We start from the raw sequence: 14900 nt of genomic DNA, 5'->3' as shown, positions 1-14900 counted from the left end.
TCAGAAAAATCTATGTCTAAATCAGTGCATGAACTTCTGTGTTTGTAGTATTATTTTTTCAAAAATTCTACGCACACAACCGTTGTGTTGGTTGTGCACATAATTCTGACCGTTCAAATGTATTTGGATAGTCTAGATTTTAAAAAAACTCTTCCAGAGAAAAGTTTAACTTTTTCGGGGACGAGTTTAACTTTTTCGGGAAAGAGTTTGAGTGAATCCTAATCATTTATTACAGCAATAGACTGCTAGAAATTGGTTGTGTGTTGTGCTTTCCTTTCCATAACATCACTTGTGCGATGTCATCACAATCATTGCCTAAGAAGCAGAGTGCACTAATACTAAACTGTGACTCTGTGACAGTGGCATAGCCAGGAATATTCAGCACTGGGGGCACTATTAAAACAAAAACTTCGGTGACAGCCAACCACTGAAAACATCTCAATGACCCGCCACTTAATGCTTGTTCGCGATGCCATAGTGGTTGGCATATTAGTGTTACATCATGATAAGCGACTGAGTGTTTCCAAGTTCAGGAGTACTTTTTTTTTCACCCACCTAATAATGGATGAACATTACTCACTGCTCTGTGAGCCCTCTCTATATATAGATCCCAGCATGGGTTCTGTCTTTATATCTCAAACCCAACACACTGCCACCAAGTATAACACAACTGCTTCTTGATTTCATTGAAGCAATATCCGCCCAACTGAAATGAGTCAAGGGGAGAGTCATGAGCCTCCTGAGGAAATCGAATGCTTAACCCCTTTGATTGGCTTCCAGCCAACTGAAATGAGCCAAGAAAACCTTCAGGAAAGTAAGAAACTCGGTGAGGCTTCCCAGAAAACCGAAATCGTCTCCCCTTTCAATGACCAGAAGCAGTTCCACCCAACCGAAATGAGTACTCAATGGGGAAATGTCCATGTAAACCTTCAGGACCTCAGTCAGAAATTTGTTGAAGCTTCCCATATAATCAAATCCTTCTCCTCTTTCATTTACCAAAAGCAACTCCACCCGACGGAAATGAGTCAAGGTGGAAATGATCAGCAAAAGCTTCAGGAATTCAGTGAGAAGCTTGGTCAAGCTGCCCAAAAAACCAAATCCTTCTCCTCTTCAGCTTGTATTTATAGGGTGCCCGCAGAGCTCCGTGCCCTGAAGAGAAGCACCTACGCCCCACGCCTCATCTCTATAGGCCCGTATCACCAGAAACATCATCTCCTGAGATCACCCATGCAACAAGTCAAGATGAGCTACGCGAATTCCCTACTTCGTCGGGTGGGATCAGTTGAGAAGAAAGAGTTCACGGAGGTGTTACGAGAATGCGTAGAGCGAATGAAGATGTGGAAAGACGATGCAAATAAATGCTATGCAGATGATGACATTAGCGATGGGGATCTACTCGATGAGGAAATGATGGTGGTGGATGGTTGCTTCATCCTTGAAGTTCTCTACAAATTCAGGAACAAGACCGTGTACTTAGAGGTATGGAAATTTAGAGCATCTAGACTACATTAGCTCTTTTATCACCCTCTTTAGAGATGTATTTTTGCTGGCTTTGTCAATTGGCAAAACTTGATCTTCTTTTCACCCGAAATTGGTAGATTTCGCCGTGAGACTATTTTTGTTGTAGTCTCAAATTGATTTCAAATAATCAAGTATATAAAGATCAAATTAGTAATTTTGCATTTCAAAAAGCAGGGACAAATGACAGCAGATCCTATTTTCGGAAGAGATTCAACTGCCAGCACTGTGCTACACGACTTGCTGCTCTTCGAGAACCAAATTCCTTTGTTTGTGCTTGAGCATTTGTTCGAACTCACGGTGGCTCGGATCCACAAGAACTCGTTGCTCTCCCCTTATGTGTATGACTACTTTGCCAACTTGATGAGTCCAGCAGGAAGTTCCACCAACAATCGTGCCGCTGAAAATTGTTGTTCGCCTCGTGACTGTGTCCTTTGGGTTTTCGACAATAAAATGAATGATTCCAAACCTGAAAGAGAAGCTCCAGATGGTAATGATAAATGCTATCATATCCTCCATAAACTACATGATTATTACCGTCCTCGTGCTCAAAAAGAAAAAAAGGAACTTAGTGAAATCATGCCTTCTGCATCAGAACTTGCTTACGCAGGAGTGAAGTTTGTACCCGGTACGGGAGACAATCTGTTCAAGGTCAAGTTCACTGAACCAGAAGGCCCGTTATGGTGGTTTCGCAGAGCTCATTTCGAAATCCCACCACTTGGAATATACGATCCCACTGAGTCATTCCTCAGGAACCTCATTGCCTTCGAACAGTGCTGCCCTGGTGTTTCACAGGACTTCACGTCTTACGCATACCTCATGAACATGCTCGTGAACTCCAATAAAGACGTCCAGGAACTCGAAAAGGCTGGAGTTGTGCATAACTACTTGGGTTCCAGCGAGGACGCCACCCATTTGTTCAACACGCTGTGCAAGGAAGTTTCGCTACAAGAGTTCTACTTCACCGACACGTGCAACAGAGCCACCAAGTACAGCAAGCGTTGTTGGCCGAGGAACATGGCGCACGTGGAACGCAAGTATTTTGCTTCTCCGTGGGCATTCATAGCCTTCTGTTTGGCCTTCATCCTTTTCGCCATTACCGTTGTTCAATTCGTAAGAAGTTTCAACTCAATAAATGCGGAGGTATAGTTGCTGATGCTTCATGTGTGCTGTGCAATAGTGGTAATGTGGAGAAACACAACCACCTGTTTTATATTGTCCTTATTCTAGTGCTGTCTGGGGAGATGTGTTGAAGCGAAATCAAGTGCGTAGATGAAAAGTCTCTGGCTTTGCTAGTGCTAAAATCTCTAATTCAATTAGAGATGATATGCTGTCTTGGAGGAATGTGAAAGACACTCAGGAAAACAGGGAGATTCGCAGGGCGTGGAACATTCCCCAGTGGATACTTTAGCTTCTTCGGTTATTTTTGTTGTACAGAGTTGTGTTTTGATGTTGCTCTGAGCCTGCTGTTTCGGCTCTATTTTTTTCTCTGTTGGGTCTTGCATGACCTCTTGTATCCTTTTCTCGATTGGCTTTGTGTATTTGCTTGGGCTGTTCAATGAAAAGTACCTTTACCGGAAAAAAAAATGCGGATGATCATGAACATTTTGTCATGTTTCCAAGTAGACTCGTAAGAATATCGATCTCAGAGCACATGTATCTGAATGTATGCTATAATAAAACACTAGTTTGCCTTTTTCAAGTCCGGTTTGTTGATATTGCAATACGTGAATTCTAGTAGATCCTTCCTCTGAAGGAACTGGACATAGTCACAGATAGGATTTCTCTGACTCCTACATGAGTTAGAAAAACCAAATGGGGAACTGAATCTTGTAAAATATGACTAGCCATATAGGTACTTTGCCCAAGCCTTTGTAATAGGAAACAAGATAAGTGTATTACTTTTTCTTTTTAAAATCCCACACAATAATGTAAAGTGATTTTAAATTACACATTTGAACACTCCAACTTTTCTCGTACTGTATTTCTGCTTGCCAGACCTAAGTGTGCAGTAGAATAGGTTGCTCCGAGTATAGGGCTAGGTCGATTGTTGCATAATAACTCGAAAAAATGAGGTCGAAGCCACAGGGAATGCAGTGGAACTAGTAGGAGGATTGTTTTGGAAGACTTGCTGCCGGTTGAAGGTGTTGGAACGCTTCGACAACTAGCCGGATTATATTTGAATGTCAACAGATTTTCGGGGCTGATTCCATCCTCTCTTGGTAACTTGACATCGTTAACGAGGCTCTTTATGGAGGAGAATAGGCTAGAAGGAAGTATTCCTCCAAGCCTTGGAAGTTGCAACCTCAGTGGCACCATACCGAAAGAAATCATTGGTCTCTCTTCGCTTTCGATATCCCTGGTCTTGTCTAATAGTTCTTTGACTGGTTCATTGCCATTTGAAGTGGGTAACTTGATAAATCTCATGGAGCTTGATGTTTCAAGGAACAAACTGTCTAGTGAAATTCCTAGTAGTATTAGCAGCTGTCTTAGTTTGGAGCGCCTGCTTTTGTAGGGTAATTTTCTACAAGGGAAAATTCCTGAATCTTGCTCCCATAAGGGGGCATACCCGGCCCCGAACCAAAAAAAATCAACGAAAGCGTTAATTGAGAAGAACATGAGAGGCGTTAAAAGAACATACTTTGATCATCGATCCATGGACATTCATAGCTTTCTATCTGGGCTTTATCCTTCTGGGCATGGCCGGCTTTGGGCCAAGGCCCCCGGCCCCCCCTCCCAAATGTCAAAAACTACAGCCTCCACTTATTTTTAGTACTCTCTCCGTCCTTTTTTAAGTGTCCTGTTTCGTAACTCCAACTTATTAAAAAGACATCATCATTATACATTTCACATCAACTTTTTCCTCCACTTTCCCTACTTACCCATATCATTACATTTTTACTCACTAACTTTTCAAAATAAAATCTACTTTTAGGGACAAAATAGACAATACACTAACTTTTACCCCCCTAACTTTACAAAATGGACACTTATTAAGGGGCAGCCCAAAATGAAATACTGAACACAAAAAAAGGGACGGAGGGAGTACCTAGTATATAGAGTGCAAGCGTGAGCATAAAGCGGCTTTCAAAAACCTTCCAAACAACTACAATTCACGAGTGCGAGGATTGAGAGCAGGAACGAAGGGCCATTTGGAAGGACTAGTGGTTAGGCATGTGCGTTCCACGGGAGTAAAGGAACCCAAGTCCCTCTCTCTTTTAGAAGCATTTGTGCAATGTCAAGTTGAGTTGGTATGATAGAATCCTAAGTCCCTTTCTTTTCCTTTAATTCTTTTTAAGAATCGTTTAGTTCTACAGGAGCAAAGGCATATCTAATTTTTACTTATTCCATACCCAATTAATAGGAATCATTTGTGCAACAAGAACCATCTACTTATCGATCTCTTTGTTTTCCATTCTTTTTAAGAATCATTTAGTTCCACAGGAGTAAAGGAACCTAAGTCCCTCTCTCTTTTATAGAAGCATTTGTGCAATATCAAGTTGAATTGGTATGATAGAATTCGAAGTCCCTTTCTTTTCCATTAATTAGAATCGTTTAGTTTTACAGGAGCAAAGGCATATCTAATTTTTACTTATTCCATACCCAATTAATAAGAATCATTTGTGCAACAAGCTACCTTCTTACTTGATTGCGCAGACTTTTTCTTTGTTACTTCCTCTTGCTCAAGGGAAGCTACCTCATTATTGGCCTCATCGAATTACTCTTTGCCGCATCGAATTACACTTGGCCGCATTGAATTATACTTGACTGCTACTGTACTCTTGGCTGCATAGAATTGCACTTATTCAATGCGGCCAAGTGCAATTAAATGTGGCCAAGAGCAATTCGAAGGGGCCAAGTGCAATTAAATGCGGCGAAAAGTAATTCTCGGCCAAGAGTAATTTTGTGCGGCCAAGAGTAATTCTTCACGGCCAATAGTAATTTTTCGCGTCAGATTCTTTTTCTTTTTAACTAATAGGTAAGAGAACAAAATTATTGTTCAATACAACTTGACCTGTTGGTTTAAATGATTTGGAGGTTCATGATCTGTTTGAGGTTGAAGATTGTAGGTTTTTTGATGGAGTCTTTTGGGTAGACAGAGTTTCAAACTCTACTCCTTACTTGGTTATATGTAATCTTGGAACTATTTTGCTTTTCTATTTTTCTAGGTCGGTTAAAGAAACAAGTGCAATAGGGGTGTTACTTTTGAGTGAGTGAACGTTCAAAAAATTGAATTTGAGTTGGAATCCCGTATAATTATACATTGTTAATATTTCTAATGCTATTCCTGAATGCAAATAATGGAATTAAACAGATTTGGTAATATTTGTTGTGTTAGACTATTTTATGAACTTGGTTAGATGGACCATATATGTTTGAAGCTTATTCTTAAAATGAAAATTTCTAAGAAGTAGATTTTGTTGGGAGAAAGAATTTTTTTTAATTCACGGTTATTGTAATGCTCCTCTCGCATGAGGTGGGACCATACGCATATCCGGAACTCACCTCACGCAAGATGGCGTTAAAAAGAATCGTTGTATCCAGACACAAATACTTCGAAAAAGTGGAATTTGATATTTTATTTAGACTATATCTAGAAAGCATTGCGCCAAGTCCCTATCTTTTCCATTCTTTCTAAGAATCGTTTTATTTCACAGCAACAATGGCATAACTAATTTTACTTAGTCCATACCCAACAGGAATCATCTATTTATCTCTTTGTTTCCATTCTTTTTAAGAATCGTTTAGTTCCACAAGAGCAAAGGAACCCAAGTACTCCCTCTCTCTTTTAGAAGCATTTGTGCAATTTGGCGCATTACAAAATGTGATGCCTAGTAATACAAACACAAGAATAAAATTACTTCAGGCATTATATTCCAAGAAATTATATTCCTAGGAATTAAATTTTTAGTAATCATATTCCTATTCATATTAAAGAAAGTTCCTAAGAATATGATTCCTAATAATCATATTCCTATACCTGTTGAAGATTACGGTCATGCAAACATTGCCAAAAAGGAAACAACTTAAAGATAATCAATTAAAAAGGAAAACAAATAAATGTGAGGTAAAAAATGTTTAGTTACTGGCCATAAGGATGGAGGTTTGTAATATGAAGTATTCTCTTGATCAAACGGCTATAATCTATTGAACATTCGAGTTGGAATGTAACATAGTTTCATCTTAAATAAATTATACATTCTATCCAACTACTCTACTCGATTGTTGTAATCACCGCAAAGTGTCAGTTATCGTTTTAATATATATACATACCAGCCTTCACATAAGGGCGACCTTATTCAGCAAAATGAGGACCTCCCTTTTTCCGATCAAATTTCGATGATCCGAGCCGTTCAATATGTTCAGAACGTGATTTTAAGGGTTTCCGCGAGAAATCAGCCAAAAATATGACCAGAAAGTGCTTCATCCGAGCTGTTTTTTTCCTATTTGATCATAGAAGGCAATATTTACATAGAGCTAGATACATTGGCTAAAAAGTGAGGGTAGAGTGGTATGAATTTATTAAAAGAATATTCTTGATATCTTTTAAAAAAGAAATGATCTGATAACTACAAAGTTAGCACGAAGTGATCTAACGATTGTAGAGGTTGCTCTGTTTTATAATATAGATATGTTCCACCAATTCAAAGAAAAAGAAAGAAACAATATATTCTGATTATGAAAGCATTTGATAGGGAAAAGCTACAATACATATCTATATTTAGCTTCAGATGATATGCACATCTTTGAATCATTTGGAATTCATAAATATACCATATTTGGTATGAAATTCACAATATTTGTATGCTGATTCATAACAGTTGCATAGAAATTCAATATAAGTATTTAAATGTTCAAAACATCAAGACAAAATTTCATAAAACAAATATCTTATGCTAAATACGGTGTGTTAATCTTAGTAAGTGAATGCTCAAATTGTGTAATTAAAGTGACTGTTAGTGAGTCCACATATACATAGATGTACACATTGTACCCACCCACTTAATTTTCTCCCCTCCACCCACCTCTGTTTTTTAACATGGCAAATTTCGTTGAAAGCCCGTGGGCATATCAAGCGATATCATCGCATAATATAAGAATTAACCAAAATTACTATTCATCTAGAAACGAGCATGTGAACATTGCAAACTCAAATGACACACAGTGCAAAGCAGACCAAAAAATAAGTTTTGATATGTGGTTTAGTCATGGATGTGGTAGTAGAGGATTCCTGAGGAAAACCCCATTCTCAGCCCATACACGATTTATGTTTCCATCCTTGTCATTTCAAACGATTATGAAATCATCCCAAAATTTTGAAAAACCCAAGTCTGCCCCTAGTTAAGCTAAAATTGAATGTATATATATAGCATTGAATTTTGAGACCTAAACTTAATTCTACAAGTCCTCCCGGAAAAAGAGTTCCTAAAGTAACAAATTAATGAGATTTGTTACCGAGATTTTTACGATTTGAAAATTGGAAACAGTTATATATATACAAATGGGTTCCATTTGTTTTACTAACAAATGGGTTCCACAAGTCCAAAAAAAAAACACTGCCCATCCCGCCGTCGCCATCATCTATCGCCATCACCCATCTTGCCGTCACCGTCCTCCATTGCGTTGGAGTGGGCCAGAACACTACTGACTTTACAGATAAAGGCCCAAAACAACCACTATATACCAGATTTGAGGATTTTGAGGTCCATCGAGAGTCGCCGGTGGCTGGAAAACATTCGCCGGTGGTTGGTGCGAGCTGGGCTTGAGTCGCCGATGGTCGACGATGCAAAAAGTGGATCATTTATGTTGTTTTTAAGTTTCATGGTAAATAATTTACATCATTTACCATGAAACGGGTTTGTCTACTTTTTCTCAATAATGGACTTGAAAATCTACTGGAATGGAGTTGTCTTCAAGATTTTCATGACCATTCATGTCCATTTCATGACTGTTCAAGGCTGGATAATTTATGAAACATAGATAAATAACCATCAAAACTGGCATGATAAAGTGACCATGTCAAATGGAATACTTACTATTAAATACTGGCCAACTTGCAAGGCTGGTTTAGGCCAATATAATATGATCATTTGACAAGCCATTTGCATCACTTGACAATGCTTTTCGGTTCGCAACCTTATTTCATGATCCATGAATTATGTTCCACCAAAACAAGCGTTGGTCGATATAACATAAGTTGACCATATTTTTTACGGGACGGTTCAAGAAGCACCCAAAAAAACACCTAAAAAAACACCCCAAATCTCAATATCATAGTTCCCGATCAAATTTTTATGATCTGAACCGTTCAATGTGTGCAGAATATGATTTTAAAGGTGCCCACGAAAAATTAGGAAAAAAAATGACTAGAAAGACTTGATTTGAGCAGTTTTTATTTGAATCGTTCAATAAAAAACTGTTCGAAACTGTTTGGATCAAGCCCTTCCTGGTCATTTTTTTTGCTGATTTCTCACGGGTGCCCTTAAAATCACGTTCTGATCACATTGAGTGGCTCGAATCATCAAAATTTAATCGAGAACTATGAGGTGTTTTTTTGAGTGTTCCCGGAACCGCCCCGTATTTTTTAGTGTACTAATCATGTTCAATTGAACTTATTCTATGAAACATGGTTAAATTACCATCAAAACAGGTATTATTATGGTCAGTGTTTTATGATTAAATTACTATCATTATTTCAGCGTTTCATGACCATTCCTAATCTATACTGAAACCGATTTAATGAACATGATATACTCCCAAAATATTGTCATTGAAGTCATAGAACATAACCCACACAATTGAGGAATCGAATTCATTATGGAAACATGATAAATCGTCCAATCATCCGATTACCCCATTGATTCATGTCATATTAATTTTCAACCGAATCTCTTTAATGGTGGAAACATATAGGAACATGTATATATATATCTATATTATTTGAAACTATCCTATCATATCTCACCCAATTGCATTAGATTGATTTTCAACACAATCCCTTTAATGTAGGAAACATTAGAACGTATATATATTTTTTCCCTATATATTTCTACATAAATACCATAATAAAAGGTTAATAAGGGTAATTCACCAATTGAAAGGATGAAATCATATGTATAGGAAGAGAAAAGGATGAATACTTAAGTTGTATGACTAATGAGGATGTATATTTAAATAATCTATTTTTAGGAGTAATGAGCGGAAACAGATAGATAGAGAAAATTTATTAGGAATCGTGGACAGAGGTTTTGAGACCCCTAAATGAACAAGCCCTTCGCGTCCCATTTTGGAAGAATTGGATCACTAACCCTACAATGCACTCATTGAAAAGATTTAATCAACATTGTAGCAATAACTATATGATCCATATGAATCCATAATATAGTTATGCGTCAGTTACAACTGACCATTTATCTATTATTACATGGCAAACTATGACATGGAAGCCTCTCTCTTTGCTAGATAACTAGATCTTGGCTCATGCAAAGCACGAGAATCATGCCCATTGAAGAGGACATATTTTTTTTAGGGCAAAGATTGATGTTGTTTACAAGGAATGAAAGAGCAGCAATGGGAAAACTTCAGCAGCATTATTGTTTTTTTCATTTGAGTTAAAGCATGCCTGTGAGAGGGCAGCACAGGGAAGATCAGAGCTATGAAATTTGCATCTATAAGTTGGAATTAGGATAAAAAAACTTCACAGTCCTCGCAAACATTGGGAGGTGACAAGGAAAAAGCATATGACAGCCCTCTAGCCCTCCATGAATTAGGAGTTGACAAAGGAGCACATATGCATGGATAGGTTACGACAGTAGCATGAGTTATACATCAGCCTCAACATCAAATAATGACAGACGACATCAACCAAGGAAAGAGCAAGGCCAGAAAAGGCTAGCAACTCAAGCTCCACCCTTGACAGCAGCAAGACACATATAATAGCCTCTTAGCCCTATGTAGAATTTGGAGTTGATAAAAGTAAGGTTCATGGATTAATAGCAGCACAACCAAATCTCTTAGCCCTCCCAAAAGAGGAGTGGAAGAGAGAAAGCCTCAAAAAGAGACAAGACATAAAGAAAACACGAGACAAGGAAACATACACCATCACCACTTTGTTGAGGGCAAAAGGATTACGTGTTATAGATATACAATGTGTAGATTATATGTGACCACATTATTTTTTGACAAGTGAAACCACAATGGCTTGATTATGTTACCCAAGAATTTTCTTTTGACTTCTTACTCCGTAATTCCAAATGCAATGTCTGACTAATTGATTTTTACCAGGGAAGTCTGAAATCAACGATGACTAACTGAAATCAATCAGCTATAGAGTTTCTCTCTTCCATCCTTTTTGATCTTTTGGAAGACGAAAAATCAAAATCTCAGACCATACCTTTTTTCTAACTGCAAATTTTGTATGACCTCGCTTTTTGTTGATAGTGTATTTTGAAGGCATGGCTAATTAAGATATCACAATGAAGAAATATCTTTAGCTGGACATTCAATATATTAATTTGAGAATGAAACTTTTATATGTTAGACAATGTCAGCATGAATATCTATTCTATCCGAGGTTGGCAATTGTTACTAATGAAATGCAAATCAATAGCGGCAAGTAAATTGCTACTAATAGACCTATGGGGCAGCACTAAGGAGGAATATTTAGTCACACAGATCATTCAAGATTATTCAAGAGGCACAAGAGTGGTCTACAAGTTGAACATAGTGGTTGAAACCAAGGTACAATCCATACACTTGAAGCTATCATTCTAGCTTGAAGAAGAAAATTAGACAACTAACTTACATGGAAGAGTTGAATAATTGCAGCTTGCCACTAAAACCTTGGAACTATCTACAGACACATACAGAGAGATTGAAAAGAATAGTATTAGCCAATAATCAATATTCTCTTATGAACATTAAATGAGGCATCATCAGTTTTACAATATTCTCTCTCAAAAGAGAGACCAAGCTAGAGACCCAACTTTTTTCCGCTATGCAAACTAATGTTAAAAAAATAAAGAAGAGAGCAGGTGAGAACAATTTAAATAACAATACAACAAGACAACAGAAGTATAAAAAGTTATACTCTGGATACAGATGCTTAGGAAACTCAATGCGAACAAGGGAAAACCATAAGAGGAACACTGATACCTAATGATAATAGACATGTGACCTTGTGATCTCACTGTACTGGAAGCTTTTTTCATAGTCAATAAGAATTTTGAGTCATAAAAGACTTACAAATGAATCAGCACTGCACCTATAATTTGTTATTTGTCACAGTTGGTTTTTGTTGCCATTGGAACCCTTCTAGTACAAATGGTGGATGTGGGTGTATATTTAGCAAAGATGGTAAAAAATGGACTTGCAAGAAATCATAGATAGACTCTTGAATTATTGGTTCATATGGCTTTGGCCTCCAATGGTTAGTTGGTTCTCCTGAGAAATTTCACTAATCCACAAGTTTTATTAGAATTTACCCAAAGAATAGGATTGCAAGTTTTAAGGGAATTAATCAAAAGAATAGGACACCTCTTGACTAAAGGAATCACACCATATAAACATGAGGCAAAACATACTCCGTTAGCGAGTGATACCAGAGTTTAAGTCTTACTATTAAAACATGTCGTACGGACTACAGAGAAGAGAACAAATATAAAGTGGCAGACATTTATTCATTTCAGAAAATCAAGACGTGGTTCCAATATTTACATTTCTTCCAAAAACTAAAAATTCATCATCATCCATTGCTTCAAAAAGGTAACAACATGCAAAACAATTAAGTAAACTCATTACTGTTCCATATGGCCACAATAGTACAACAAATATCCCTTGCAAAAGAGAATATTCACCAATTGGGGAAAAGAAGAAATAAATATAACTGTGAAAAGATATTCAGTAAGCCAACAAACAGGGCCTATGGATCACTTGTTTTCTTAACATGCTAGGTTTGGGGAAGTTGGTAGCTTAACATGCTATAGCTTTCATTCCAATAGACCATGAGTTCAAGTACCAAAAATCCCAGTCGTTTACCTTCTCTCTCTTACAAAGGACAACTGTTTCAAATGTGTCTGCCCTTTGCACATCTAATTCAGTTCTGTATGTTTGTCTCTCCTCATGAGAGACAGGGTTGCCAATCAAAGAGTCTAGGGTAGATTGATGTCCATTTGCAGGACCATTTCCTATCAACTTGAGCTTTTGGACAAAAATGATCTAACAAAACAATTTCAAATTCAAGAACCCCAATTTTGAAAGAAAAATCACATACAGCCCCAATGGAAAATCTCATCGCTTAAATTTCTAGAAAACTATCCAACACATGATCAGCACAAACAAAAGATTTGTTCTTTTACCTTGGCATCAGCCATGCCGATGGACCTCCCATAAACAAAACTCAAACTTGACTTCTTTCATCACAGGACCAATTCAGACTTACATGGGAAAAGAAAATTCAGTACACTAAAGTAAATCTGAAACATTTACTGTAAGTTCAAAATGTCACAAACAAACCTTTGGAAAATTCAAATTCAATAGATATCAGATCATACAGCTTTTATTAGCAATCTCAGTCAAACCAGTCATCAATTTCTTTTTAACAATACTCAATCCTAAGTTTTCCTTGTTACACTCACAGTAAACTAAATTAATCCAGCTTTTAAAAAGTTATCATTAGTTAGTCACCACCAAAACAATAGTTGGATGCCAATGATCAAAATTACCGATAATAAGCCCTCCAAAGGACACTTCTAATACAAAACAAAACTTTAACATACTTATAGTAGGCAAGACAACACAAGGCTGTAATCCATTCCACACTTAATCCATTCAAAGGATGACCTCATGCTAAAAACCTACAAACGACATGTCTCATACAGAAAGCTACCTTAGCATACTTACTAACAGGTAAGATGATACAAAGCTACAAAACTTTAGTATGCTTTTAAGACAAATGTTAGGTCACAGCTGTAATTAGGGATGGAAACTTAAAATTCTACCAAATAAAACATTAGAATGGGCTAACATCATTAGAGCATTCAAATAAGTAATAATGCCTACGAATGAATTGATGATAAATCCAAATTGAGGAAAGAGTTAGAACATACTTTTGAGTTCTTCTCCAACTACTTCTTTTTTGGGTTTAATACATCTTCTGGCTTTCCCTCGTGCATGGATAGAAAAATCTACAATTACATTAATAAAGCAATGGTGAGAGTAAACCATGCATGTTTGTGTGGAGTATGGAATGGACTACAATACATAAACATTCGTGTCCATGGCATAAGCACAGAACATCATTGTTCTAAATCCACATGCTCATTACATTACTAACATATCTCATAAGGAAAAATCTATTTACTGGTTCTTAGTTCATGGCATAAGCACAGGACATCACAGTTCTAATTCCACATGCTCATTACATTACTAACAAATCTCAAGAGGAAAAATCTGTATCTAGTAATCAGTTTCTAGTGAGAATAGAGAAAGAAATACTGAGTGGATGGCGTAACTGAGAGTCACGCGGAGTTATTGAGGATACTGAACCTGTTCCGCTTTTCTTGATTGTCCATGCTCCCTCTCTGAGAAGCTATTTCTACATTCCACATCAGCACCTAAATGACAAATCCACCATTTCATGCATTAGATCACATCTCAAAACAAATTAGTAACAAAAAATTCAACAAGGCCATTAAATTCTAAGAAGCAAGAAAATAGTAGGGCCAGAGGAACTATGATCCAAGAATTGATACAGGAAAACTAAATCTACGGAAAAAAAAAAAAATAGAACCTTGGTATTTTTTTCACTTTCTTCACTCGGTTGAGCCAATATATTTGTGGGACAATCAAAGAGCACATAATTTTTTTTGTTCCTCTTTCATTTTCCATTTTTCTCAGTAACCAAACAGGGAAAGGAATCATATTAGCAATACCAATACTGGAGGACCAGCCCAAGAAATTTAGACTCAAGAATCCCAACTGGGTATAAGGAACAATTAGCAGGCCTTCCATATTAAAGAGGTGAAGAAACCTAGAATAAAAAAAAATGAAAAAAAGAGAGAAGGTAACCCAAAGCAAAAAAGAACCTTAGAATAAAGAAAAATGTACTTGCGCCCATAAACAACTTTGTCAAACTGAAACTCCTCAGATTTGCTCTTCATATTGAACCATTTCCGAACCAATTTCTTTGACCATGAAAGCTTCTTTGCCAAACAGAGGACCAACAAACCTGTCTCGCTCAAGAATTCATTCGATCTTAGCATACGTCATGTATACATATAGAAAGGAACCACTTTAGCAGTTAAAAACAAGTCAACACATATACTTATTCAATTAGAAGTCGTATTGTCACGCCCTCGATTTTCAGTTAAAATAATAATGCA

The 14900-nt window shown here is 37.1% G+C and overlaps 1 protein-coding gene across 1 annotated transcript; it reads left to right on the top strand.

Annotated features, from left to right (window-relative positions):
• Positions 1-399: 399 nt before the first annotated feature.
• LOC131325592 (UPF0481 protein At3g47200-like) lies at positions 400-3083 on the top strand. The gene is made up of 2 exons (XM_058357921.1): positions 400-1479; positions 1696-3083. The coding sequence occupies exons 1-2, from the start codon at positions 712-714 to the stop codon at positions 2665-2667; spliced, it is 1740 nt and encodes a 579-aa protein (XP_058213904.1). The 5' UTR covers positions 400-711; the 3' UTR covers positions 2668-3083.
• Positions 3084-14900: the final 11817 nt, after the last annotated feature.

This window comes from Rhododendron vialii, chromosome 5a (genome assembly GCF_030253575.1).
Source record: "Rhododendron vialii isolate Sample 1 chromosome 5a, ASM3025357v1".
NCBI lineage: Eukaryota > Viridiplantae > Streptophyta > Magnoliopsida > Ericales > Ericaceae > Rhododendron > Rhododendron vialii.
The sequence above is the reverse complement of the archived record's forward strand: the minus strand, read 5'-3'. Positions and strand labels throughout refer to the sequence as shown.